This window comes from Oncorhynchus mykiss, chromosome 8 (genome assembly GCF_013265735.2).
Source record: "Oncorhynchus mykiss isolate Arlee chromosome 8, USDA_OmykA_1.1, whole genome shotgun sequence".
In the NCBI taxonomy this organism is placed as follows: Eukaryota; Metazoa; Chordata; class Actinopteri; order Salmoniformes; family Salmonidae; genus Oncorhynchus; species Oncorhynchus mykiss.
Window position 1 is genome coordinate 52,464,388 of NC_048572.1, and position 12,438 is coordinate 52,476,825.

Genomic DNA, 12,438 nt, shown 5'->3' on the forward strand with positions numbered 1-12,438 from the left:
GACAAAAATGTGGAAAAAGTCAAGGGGTCTGAAAACTTTCTGAATGCAGTGTGTAGCCTTTTGTGTAATTCCTTGCTCTGATGAGTTTCTGATTTCCGCCATGGTATGCTTCCTGTGTTTTTATGCAATGAATTTTACGCACCTCTATACGCTGATGTGATACTGTTGCAGGTGTTTTTCATATAGTTTACTTGTCATGTGACATTTACCTGTCCCCACCTCTATTTCGAGAGACACGTCAGCTTCCGTCCATAACGCTGCCTGACGAAGACTCTAGTAGACAAAACGCGTTGCAGTTGTGCGTCCTGATACTCGGCTGACTGTTCCCATATTTATTATTTTGTAAATATATTATGTTAATAGTTCACGGCTGCCTACTCGTCTTCTTTCTACAAAATAATATGAAATGCTCTGAGACCAGGTTGGCTCGTGATGTTAAATTGCAGGTTCAGATGCTCCGATCTCAATACAATTTGGAGAACAGTCGAGAAAATAACACACTGACTACACAATGGACTAATTAGAATTATGAAAGCAGTACTATTCAATGTGTGTGAGATAAGAGGATCAAATGCATGTGTCTCATGGGGAGTGCGTGAGAGTAACATTTGAAGAAAAAAAACAATGTATCACTGAAACGGGTGATGTTTTTTCTACAAATCATTTGTAATGTTTTGTATGAGTTCAGTATGAAGCACTTAATTTAATGCTACCATAAACCAGGTTGTGTCCTTCCCACAAAGGCTGTATTGAACCCAAATGGATCTGTTGAATAAAAACAAATGAAACTCCTTGATGGCGCCGACAGAGATGTTCGCTTCGCTTCAGGTCCTTAGAAAACTAGGCAGTTATTTGTTTTTATATGTATTATTTCGTACATTGTTTACAAGCATTTCGCTACACTCGCATTAACATCTGCTAACCATCTGTATGTGACCAATACAATTGGATTGATTTGAACAATTAAAATGATCTAATTGTGATGATTTTGCTCCGCTGTTTACAACACCATTATCTCGATAGTGTTACGTTTATTTTGCATATAAAAGCTCAATATTAAAGGCCCAGTGTAGTCACGAATTAGAGTTCACTGTGCGTTATATATATATATTTTGACACGGAGGTTGGAATAACACTGTGAAATTGTGAAAATTATGATAATGCACTTTTTTTTAGTGTAAGAGCTGTTTGAAAAGACTGCCTGAAATGTCAGCCTGTTTTGGAGGGATGGAGTTTTGGCCTGCCTGGTAACGTCACCATAAATAAATAAAAGTTACAAACCTCTCTGCCAATAACAACTAGTTTTCCCCTCCCCACTCAGACCACTACCAGACAGCAACATTTTTTGCTTGAGGAATTGCTCTTTGCTAAGAAGCTGTTTCATTTGGACAATTTTAATTGAAAATAATCACAATAAGGTACTAAATTGTTCTCCAGAAATGATTTGATATTGAGATAAAAAATTGCTGCATTGGACCTTTAAGTAAATATTGCAAGTGACCACAGGAAAGATGCTGTAAAAAGATACAGATTCAATCATCATCATCATCACTACAGTTTCCCAATAAAATACATTAGTTAAAGATAGTATTTAAAAAGTCTCAAAGAAATAGAATAGGCATCATTCTGTCTTTTGTACTCAATGGTACATATTGAGGGGTACAACTGGGGCGTACTCATTAGTGCACACTGTAGCAAAACATTTTGCAACAAAAGTGTTTCTTATTGGACAAAATGCAAGGTAGATCCCTCCCCGTTTCTGCTCGTTTGCTTCCTAGTGAATGCACCCCTGAGATCAACAGCACTGTACAGTTTGGACAAAGCCTGGATAGACTGTTGCATCCCATCACAACAAAGTAGTTACTCATCATACATTTCATATGTCCTTCACAGGGGTGCAGCAAAAAGCATCACATTCTTGTCCATAGAACAGATGCTATCACTTTGTCCATTTTTCAGTGTAAAGTCCCAGATGATATTCTTGAGTTATCATCAGACTGGATCTTACTTCAGAGATTTGAGCACCTACCACAGTACACATACTCACTGCAACACGGTAGCGGAAACTATATTACAACACTGAAAGATACATGGTTTTGTACAAGTACTTTGAGCAAAAGTTGATCATCGGAACTGAAGATATGTGTATATGAAATTGACTGTGACTACACTTTGTATAATCTCTCATGGCCGGGAAGTGAAAACGTACGCGAGAATTTTACTTCCGGGTAACTGGGATTACTCTTCAGAAGAAGAGCAGTCATTGTTGATTAAATTGATGATGATTATACAAAATGTGATACTGTGACTTGCACTCTGCACGAAGGAGAGTCACTGTTTAGATGGCCATCACCAATCTTAACAAAATGTGTTCCGTCAAAAAGATAGAGGGTGTCTGCTGTCTAGTTCATCTGAAGCACAGAGCCTTCAAATTCAAGGACTTGGAGCTCTTGGCCTTTCAACCACAGTTCCTCTCTCAATTCCTTCATGGCTCCTTCATAATGTAGATGTACAGTGTTGACAGAAAGTGCTTGCAGGATTCGGCAACAGGAGACAGCCAATGGGTTTGAGGAACGGCATCTAATTTCACCACACATTTCTTAATGTCGGTCTGGAAAAAGACAAAGAGGTCACATTGGAAAGGTCACAGTTGGAAACTTTCAGGACACACTTGTCCCACATATCATTATTTCCTAAATGCCTTGTGTCCTCTAGCCTTTCTTCCTTCTCAAAAACACATTAGAGGAGAAGGTCAGAGGGAAGGACAACATTTTTTTTGGAGAAGGAGGATGTAAGGAATCAATGTTCCTTCAATTGAGAAGAAAACAAAAAATTGTTGGTTATATGTTGCCCATGTGCTTCCCCTGGGAACCAGTAGAGGGCAACATAGGGAAACTACTCACATCAGTGTAATTCAAAAAACGACATGGAGGCAGAGAGGAAGAGGCGAAGCAAAAGGTTTCACTCTCTCCAAACTGTCCAAAATTAGCCCTATGGGCTTATGGGCTAATTTTGGATCTAAGCTTGTCCCCTGCCTTCCCGCATTTGGGACAACGACATCCCATTTTTAGGCGGAGACATGAGCATCTTGTCATTATATACAGATCTCTGATGGAGGGGAGGACACTAGCTGTTGCCATTGGTGTCGGCTAATGGGGATCCTAATAAGTCAAATCAAAATCCAGAATGCGGATTTAATAATCTTCCTTTTACTTAAGCCACAACTATGTGGTAGTTACAAAACAAACAAAAAACTGTCCCTTGGTCAGCAACAACAGTCCAGCAACAATAACAGTCCAGTCACTCACCCATCCTCCACGTTTCTTCAGCCAAGGGGCCAGGTTCTTACGGACAAACTGACCCAGACTGTCCACTATGGTTTGGACCGTAGCAGGCTGGTTCTGACGTACACAGTCCACCGCCAGAGCGCCGGCCACGGCATACATAGATACTACCTTACCCCATGTGATGCCTATGGACAGGAGAGAGAGAATCACAGATTAGTTGGCTGATTGTGGTGTAGGGGATCTTGATGCTTCATACTTTTTTATTGCAATACTAAAGCATTAATGAAAAGTACTTAGCTAATATCAAAACAGTAGACTCCTAATAAGTGTGCATTGTAGTTAACCAGTCCCAATTCAAAAATGTATTTGTGAATCGTTTCAGGAAACTAGGCATATGCGTCACTACTTCACAGGAGAGGCATGTGAACGTAAACATGTGTTTTTTCGGCAGAAATGCCTTCTGGAACATGTGAACTTTCATGTGACTTAATAACAAACTTGTATCGCAACTGTAAATACAAATCAAATTGTTAAATTGCGAGTCTAGTTATAGTTTAGCTACGGAAAAATACAGGAACCTTCCCGCTAGCCATGATTGGCTTAGATAAGGGATTGGCTGGACATGCCGAGAGAGGAGTTCGGATTGGTCTGCCGTGTACATTGCATTCGGGAAAGTATTCAGACCCCTTAACTTTTTCCACATTTTGTTATGTTACAGCCATATTGAAAAATGTATTAAATAGTTTTAGAAATAGAGGTGGGGATCAGGTAAATGTCACATGACACGTAAATAAATGTGTAAACACATGTACAACATTATCACATCAGCGTATAGAGGCAACATGTGAAATGATATGAAAAATAAATGCAACATGAAAAATAGTGCACAGGAATGTATACAAAGACTGTGCGTAAAGGGATACTCTGTCAGAGTTGTATGCGTAAAAGACTAGATTATGTGCTGGTGCGTAAAATATCACACCCTGCCGGTAAGCAGAAACTCAGCAGGGCAAGGAATTACACAAAAGGCTATACAGTGCGTCCGGAACGTATTCACACCCATTGACTTCTTCCCACATTTTTGATTCTGGATCGGCACCTGGGACAGGGTTTGACACCACCATCAGCAAAATCACCAAATTATAGAATTTCTTGTGGAAGAATGGTGTTGCATTCCCCGAATAGAATTCCAGACACTAGTAGAATCTATGCCAAGGGGCATTGAAGCTGCTCTGGCAGCCAGACACCCAATTAAAGTAACTGCCCAGTGTTTCCAGATTTCTATGAAATACAAGTGAAATAGTTTTCCATCCAGAAAATGGTAACGAAGCATGTTAAAAAGCTGCTTTTCTGTGTTGGAATGGTGTGTAAGTACCCCCAACAACAGAATGGTATGGGCGTATACCAGTCATTAAAAATAATCACGCAAGTAGACCATTGATTGGACAGCTCATCCTCCTCATGAAGTTGAAATCATGTTCTATGAGGAAAGAGCAAGCATTTTTGAAACGGCCGGTTTGAGAAACAAGTTTTGAGGTGTTTTTTTTTTTAAATGTCCCCCCCCCCCCCCCCCCCCCCCCCCCCAATTTATGCTTTGGCCACAAACACAAGTATAAAACGAGTCAACATCATTATTTGGTACAAGTTAACAGAATACGACGTTTAAAAAGTGAGACGTGCACTAGGCAGTTACTTTAAGATACTGTTTTGGGGTTCCTTTAGTTTGGCAGTTACCTATATCTACATGCTCCAGTTTAGTGCACATATGCAGTCCCAAGACACTACATAATTCAGAAGTCTACTGTACAGTATTAGCTAATAGAGAGAAAGAGCAAGTGATGGTTGCGACCGCATCAGAGCTTCACATCAAAGAGGTCACTTGTTTCCTATTAAAGCCGTTCGGGTGCCACCCTTGTTATGGCTGTGATGCAATAGCGAGGCTAATGGCATTAGCCTCCTTTAAGCCGTTTTGTTTGCCTGAACTGACTGACCTGTGGCTTGGCTCTACAGACTTCTGGGAAGGTTTAAATAAGGTAACTCCCTCTGGGACAGGACTGTACTCGCAATGTCTAACTCCCTACAGAGATCTGACCCTGATGTGAGACAACACAGCCCAGAATAGAGAGAAGATTGTCTAGGTATAAGAAGAAGATGGAGGGAAGGGAGAGGAGTGGAAGAGCGAGAACTGGGGCACATTTGGGGGAAGCAAGCTTGGTTGGTGCACTTGGCAGGAAGTGTACAAGAGAAAGCTGCTCTTTCAATGCATCAAATCAAATGTATTTGTCACACACACATGGTTAGCAAATGTTAATGCGAGTGTAGCGAAATGCTTGTGCATCTAGTTCCGACAATGCAGTAGTAACCAACGAGTAATCTAACCTAACAATTCCAAAACTACTACCTTATACACACAAGTGTAAAGGGATAAAGGATATGTACATAAAGATATGAATGAGTGATGGTACAGAACGGCATAGGCAAGATGCAGTAGATGGTATCGAGTACAGTATATACATATGAGATGAGTATGTAAACAAAGTGGCATAGTTTAAAGTGGCTAGTGATACATGTATTACATAAAGATGCAGTAGATGATATAGAGTACAGTATATACATATACATATGAGATGAATAATGTATGCTATGTAAACATTATATTAAGTAGCATTGTTTAAAGTGGCTAGTGATATATTTCCATCAATTTCCATCAATTCCCATTATTAAAGTGGCTGGAGTTGAGTCAGTGTGTTGGCAGCAGCCACTCAATGTTAGTGGTGGCTGTTTAACAGTCTGATGGCCTTGAGATAGAAGCTGTTTTTCAGTCTCTCAGTCCCTGCTTTGATGCACCTGTACTGACCTCGCCTTCTGGATGATAGCGGGGTGAACAGGCAGTGGCTCGGGTGGTTGTTGTCCTTGATGATCTTTATGGCCTTCCTGTGACATCGGGTGGTGTAGGTGTCCTGGAGGGCAGGTAGTTTGCCCCCGGTGATGCGTTGTGCAGACCGCACTACCCTCTGGAGAGCCTTACGGTTGTGGGCGGAGCAGTTGCCGTACCAGGCGGTGATACAGCCCGACAGGATGCTCTTGATTGTGCATCTGTAGAAGTTTGTGAGTGCTTTTGGTGACAAGCCAAATTTCTTCAGCCTCCTGAGGTATGTCCATTAATATGTTATTAACATATTATATGGGTCATAAAAAATCGAGAATTGTCTCACTACACACATATGTTTCTGCGTCTCACCGGTAGAAAAACAGGCCATCTACATTTCCTGGTTGTAAGCAAACCACAATATCCAGAATTGATAGCGATTTCAGGATGCCTTCAAGGGTGGGAACACAATTGGACAAGGAAGCATGGCTCCCGTCAGGCTGTAGTCTTTACAAAGCCAGGGAAAACGAGTCACCCTAGATATCCTTCAATGTCCTGGCAGATAGGAGCGCCGTTAAGTTCAGTGGCTCTGTTGAACAAGGACAACCACATCTACTCATCCTAGTGAGACCGTGCAATTGGCTAAAACACAACGGCCACAACAATTGCGACAAAACATGACTCCATTCAATTTTTTGTAGATTAGACAGCTGGCTCAATCAAACGATTGGTTCAACTCTCCCGGCACAATTGTTTATAAATAACGCTCTAGGGCATAATTATGTCTGAAACACCTCTCATCAATCAGAATGATGTAGGGGGGACTGGAAAAAAACACCCCAAATAGTGTCTAGCGGCGAAAAGTGTCGCCAAAGTACTTCCTCATCAAATGTAGAAACCAATTATGTCACATAATGGTGTATTACTGGATGTCGGAACCCTTCATTTCAAGAGTTTTTGAACCACGAATCGTGATCAAACCTGCGACTATGATCCATTATGGTCCGTTTGCCTTAGTGCAGCATTTGATTGACATAACATCCTTATTCTCTATTGCAAATCATCGCATGTAAAGAATGTCGCTTATCTTTTCAGTCCGATAAATATACAGCTGTTGAACCCCACATCCCTTAAAGGCCAACGTTGCCTGGGTCAGTGGTTTGTTTTCCTCTCTGGAGGAATCCCACGGTGTTCCAAAAATGCCCCTGGTGACGTCAAAACAGTCACAGTTCAGCCAAAATGTTAGCTAGGAAAATGCTTGAAATTGAGGCTATTTTTATCTTTCCAGACATAGAGCCAAGTTTGAGAGACTTATTATTCATGCGGTCCAGGGAACTCATACTGTGCTGTAGCAGTAATTCATGTGTGACATTGAATAACTCTTTATCTTTAATCATGCCAGAGTGGCAAGTCCCGTAGCAGAAACTGTGTATACTAGTGATGTTTCTGTTAAAGTTTCAACTTGTCAAGTAAACAGACAAAGATGTACAGTGAGATGCATTCACACAGCAGAGACTGTATGTACCAGTGACGGAATAGAACAGTTGTTCCAGACACCCAATGTTCTCGTGTGTAGACGGACAAAGAGAAGACATGGGTACGTGTTTTTTGGTACATTTTCAGAACTCTGTCTTTAGGGAGTACATCCTCTCATATTTATGGTAAATGATGCTACTGGGTGAAAAATGTGTCACAAAAACAATGCTCAACAAAGTGTTGCAAGAAGCAATAGTTTCAAATAACCGGGCATCTTGTAGCCCTGTCTCAAAACACACATTCCTCAAAGCTCATGTAGGATTGCTTGGTCCCAAACACATAGGGTTTAAAAATCAACTTAAGATTTGTTCCCAAACCTTGGGACGAAAGAGTTAATCATGCATGTCAATGGGAAAACGTGGGAAAATACGTGTGCAGATTCTTAAAGGGCTTACGCGACATCAACCTCCTAAATCTATCCCCACAATTGCTGCCCCTTCCCTTGCAGCTGTTCACCTGCAGAAAATATATCTGTTGCCACGGCAACAAAGGCATCGGATACCGTGGTCTCCATGGCCACTGAGATGTTGAGCTGTCTCGCCACGTTCCGGTAGACACTCGGCCGCATGCACTCCAGCTCATCACCTAGGAAAACCAGGAAGGACCACAAGGGCTGAACAATTAGAGACAGGGTAGCACTGAGAAAGAACAACAGGTCTATCTACCCAATTAACAACTTCATGACAAAGTGACTTTGTTGAAACAATCATTGAAGCACAGGGGCATTAGGAAAACCAGACTGGTCAGAGAAACTGTCATAGGTCAGTTGTTCCCAATCTTTTGGGCTCTGTGTCCAAGCTTTTATAGATTTGTTGTAATAATCTTAGCAAACAAATTCATCGTCTCGGCCATAACCCAACCCAAGCTGAACAAATCAGCCAAAGCCCATAAACCCACCAGTGTCCAGACAGGTCCTGCACCACCTTTTGGTAAATGTAGATGACCACATTACCTCACTATATTACATTGCTCTTCAAATCTTGCATTTAGGCCTGCCTCACCTGCCTTGGTTAGCCTACTAAACTGAACAATGTCGTAGCTTGAATGCCTTCACCTCGGATTGTCAGACATTTTTTGATACCTCTCAGTCATGCATGTCAGTCCGCTGCCTGTCCTTAATCTCAAGAAAGAAGCAATATACATGTGGAGGACAAAACCAGTACAGTGTGTCCAATCTATTCAGGGAACATAGGGAATCTCAAGGGAAACACAGCTCCAAAGCACTGACCTATACTGTAAAATGCTAGATTTGAAGACAAGTGGTGCACATGCAGGATTTTTTTGGTACATTAAGTTTGTAACAGTTTGCAGCAGGTTCTTACCGAGACAGAGAAGCACGGCAGACACCTCACAAAGAGTTGAGTCCACCTGAGTTTTGGACGAGCCCAGCCCATAGATGTTGAGCCTAGAGTGTATGTAGTCCCTACACAGTGCCTTGGACTGGGACACCAGTTCTTTGTCGGACGGGGAATGGTCAAAGGCTTCCATCACCCCGGCTGCAAACACAGAGGAGCGACGAATCACCTCCATCTCCAAAGCAGGATTCTGATCAGGGAAAACCTGATCACTTTGGTGTATCAGTGCCTGAGTGGTTCTTCTCAGCTGGAGCCACTACAATGAACTAAATCTCCAATCTGTTGAAAAAGTCAAATGTTTTGTATTTATCAAATTAAAGATTTGTGAATATATGAAACAATAAAAATGGGTAAAAATGCATGATTTAATATCATACACCACTTTCTTATGCATCTTCAAGTAGGTTGTATGATTCATAAACTTGCCATAGCCCAAATTTAGACACCTTTATTAATTATTTTATGAATAAGACGTGTTCTAAGGGCATTCCATAGCAACAACTTGCGAGATAAGTCATGGTCCAATGACTGTACCAGCTAGCCCGTATTGCGAGGCTGATTAGCTAGACAAACAGGTGTGAAACAGACAGGTGTGCACGCAAAGTGAGATCACAACATGGAATCCATGTTTAGTTTTCATTTGGGGATGGGGTTAGCATCTAAAACCTGGAATTAAAGTTACTGTCCAGTGAAAATCTCACTTAAAAGTTCATATTCTGTTAACTTATACCCAAATAATGTTGTTGACTCATCCTGTAGGCTACTCATATGTGGCCAAAGCATACTTTAAAAAAAAATTACTTCAAAAACCTCACCTCTAACATGTATCTGAAACATACATTCATACAGTTTCTTGACTGTGTCCAGCTCGCGAATAATCACCTAAATGAAATCTAGACATTCAGATAGCACAGATAATTCCAAAAACAATGGAGAGAGGACTACATTTTTTTTGCAAATTTAGACAGCAAGGAACTATAACCAATTTTCAGTGATGCTCGTTGAAGACCAAATGCAGCCCCCTTGGCAAAATTAGTTTGGAACCCCTGGCCTAGCCCATTATTGGAATAAAGGACTTTACTTGTTTTGTTTAAAGGGCGAATTACCTCGAAGCCAAAACAGCCACATTCTCCAACTAAACTAGAATCCATTCCCAATTGCAGTATGGTTCTAGAAACATAATCCCTCTACTTTCATATCACATCAAAATAATTTCACAAATGCAAAATACACAATTACTGTGTACACTGTTTAAACCGGTTTTAACACAGTTGCAGCTTACATTGTTTTTCAGTGACAAAACGTTTGTGGCATCCGTCTTCAGTTCACACATGTTTGGAGACAGATATCTAATTATCACAGGTAGTCCATTATGTCTTCCATAAACAAGCCCTGTAACGTGGGAATATGGCCATGTGGGAATCCTATCAAATGTATGTGTCAATTTAACCTTGTATTTTGAAAATAATTTATTGCTGTTATTCTTCCAAAACCGTACCACAAGCGATTCATGTTCATGTTCAGACCAAGCGTTGCAGCTCTTTAAACAAAACTCCCCCCTACAGAAGACGCTTTCATCCCAAAAATCTTATTTAAAGGAGAGTCATGATCAAGGTCTACCCCAGGGCATGAGACAATATTATTATTATAAGCCTACGATTATTTAATATCCCTACGTGTATTAGAAACGTATACATGTGTCACAAGCTATATTAACCGCACAATTAGCTTAGAGCATTTCCCATCATTTATTTTACTGCGAAAATATACCAATGTATTAAACATATATGCATCGCTTAGAATTACGGTGAAATAGCATTTTCTTCTTCGTTACTCATTCATTCTCAATCACACCTTTTAACCTGGGTATTTATTATAAGTAACGAGGATAGAGTGAACTCACCTGACACCTGCTGAAAGACACGCATCACAGGGAATTCAACGACGACTTTTTGATTGGATTCAAATCATTCCTCAGGTGCCAAGCTAAGACAAGTCCTCTCGGATACGATGTTCAAATTCTAATTCCTGTCTGCATTACCGTCGTCACAATCGAATCAAACAACCCCATCTCAACGGGGATATAATTTATGGAATTCCTTGTCTTGCACTCGCAACCTTCTACAATTAAAACCTAACGCTTTGGCAAACTGCAGATAAGCCCCGCGATTAATGTAGCTACTAGCCCGTAAAGACAAAATTCATTGAACAAGTTTAAGGTAAACCAGCTCTTCAATTTCCTTCTTTCCGTGGCAAACGATTTGATTTGTGCGGAGGAGACGGGAAGCGCAGAGTACGTATTTTGAACCACTCTCTGCGCAGCGCAGCGGTCCTTGGCCACAGTCATAACCTTTATAAACGGAGCATGTATTTGTGTCTGCTTTAACATAATAACCATGAAAATTCATTCATATTCATATAATTAGTTGTATCATATGTCTTGGTTATCTGAATGAATTGCATTCTAAATTGTATTTAAATAAAGACCTAACAAATAGGCTAGCCTGCAACTCAATAAAATAACGATCTCATAGGCCTACTGGGTATAATCCATTTATAAGGTTATTGATTGAACACCAATGCCACTGTTACCATTGTTTAGTCTACCTATACCGGACAAAACACCATGTATTATCTCTATATTTAACTCGTCCCAAAGACAAAGGGGCCAGGAGTGGCGCACCTTTAATCCCAATGGGTTAAAAGGATTAGAAATAGAAACCAGCTCCTTAGTCCTTACACGCAAACATTGCTCTCCACATTCCAAATGTAGGCCATAACAATAAACAGTGTTGGGGAAGCTACTCAGAAAATGTACTTTACGAAGATTATGCCAATTACTTATTACTGGAAGAAGTGAAGATACACTAAATCTACACTTAAGAAAAATATGGTTTCCTTAAAACTCAAGTTACTTTGTAAAAGTAGTTCATTGCATCAACACTACTTAGTGGGAAAAGTATCATATCTAAATATATAATGTCAGACTACAAATTGCAAGAACAGATCATTTTGAAGTCAGATGTTAACAGAATGTGTCATTTCGCCTATTAAACACAAAATCTATGTTTCAAGTGAGAATTAGGCAGGTCTGGTGCTAAAAAAAGGAAATAAGTTATTGCCTACTTCACCCATATTTAATTTTCTTTCTGCAAAAAAAGTTGTGTGTAGTTCCAGTAGTTAGCTACACCTCTACATGTCAAAAATTACATTGAGTTAAATTGAGTTCAACAACCACCAAGTTACTACAAAATGTAGGTAGATTACTAGTTGAAATACATGAAGTTCACTACTCCCCAACAATGACAATTAAACATGACTTTATTACTTAAGATTAATCAATTGATTTACATAAGGGTAATGATTTCATTTGGAAAGGTATGTGTGGTGG

At 40.3% G+C, this 12,438-nt stretch overlaps 1 protein-coding gene across 1 annotated transcript; it reads right to left on the reverse strand.

Moving 5' to 3' along the window:
• Positions 1-1,304: 1,304 nt before the first annotated feature.
• LOC110530083 (bcl-2-related ovarian killer protein homolog A) lies at positions 1,305-11,370 on the reverse strand. Its single transcript, XM_021612881.2, has 5 exons — positions 10,951-11,370; positions 9,015-9,326; positions 8,149-8,277; positions 3,309-3,472; positions 1,305-2,611 (listed from the first exon to the last, which is right to left on the reverse strand). Exons 2-5 carry the CDS (start codon positions 9,220-9,222, stop codon positions 2,486-2,488), a joined length of 627 nt encoding a protein of 208 aa, XP_021468556.1. The 5' UTR covers positions 9,223-9,326; positions 10,951-11,370; the 3' UTR covers positions 1,305-2,485.
• Positions 11,371-12,438: the final 1,068 nt, after the last annotated feature.

Excerpts from the sequence above, each read along its gene's own strand:
- LOC110530083 (XM_021612881.2), bottom strand. The coding sequence starts at position 9,222 with ATGGAGGTGATTCGTCGCTCCTCTGTGTTTGCAGCCGGGGTGATGGAA. Across the intron at positions 8,278-9,014 it reads TGCCGTGCTTCTCTGTCTCG|GTGATGAGCTGGAGTGCATG; the intron begins GTAAGAACCTGC and ends TGGTTTTCCTAG. Across the intron at positions 2,612-3,308 it reads TGAAGAAACGTGGAGGATGG|ACCGACATTAAGAAATGTGT; the intron begins GTGAGTGACTGG and ends GTCTTTTTCCAG.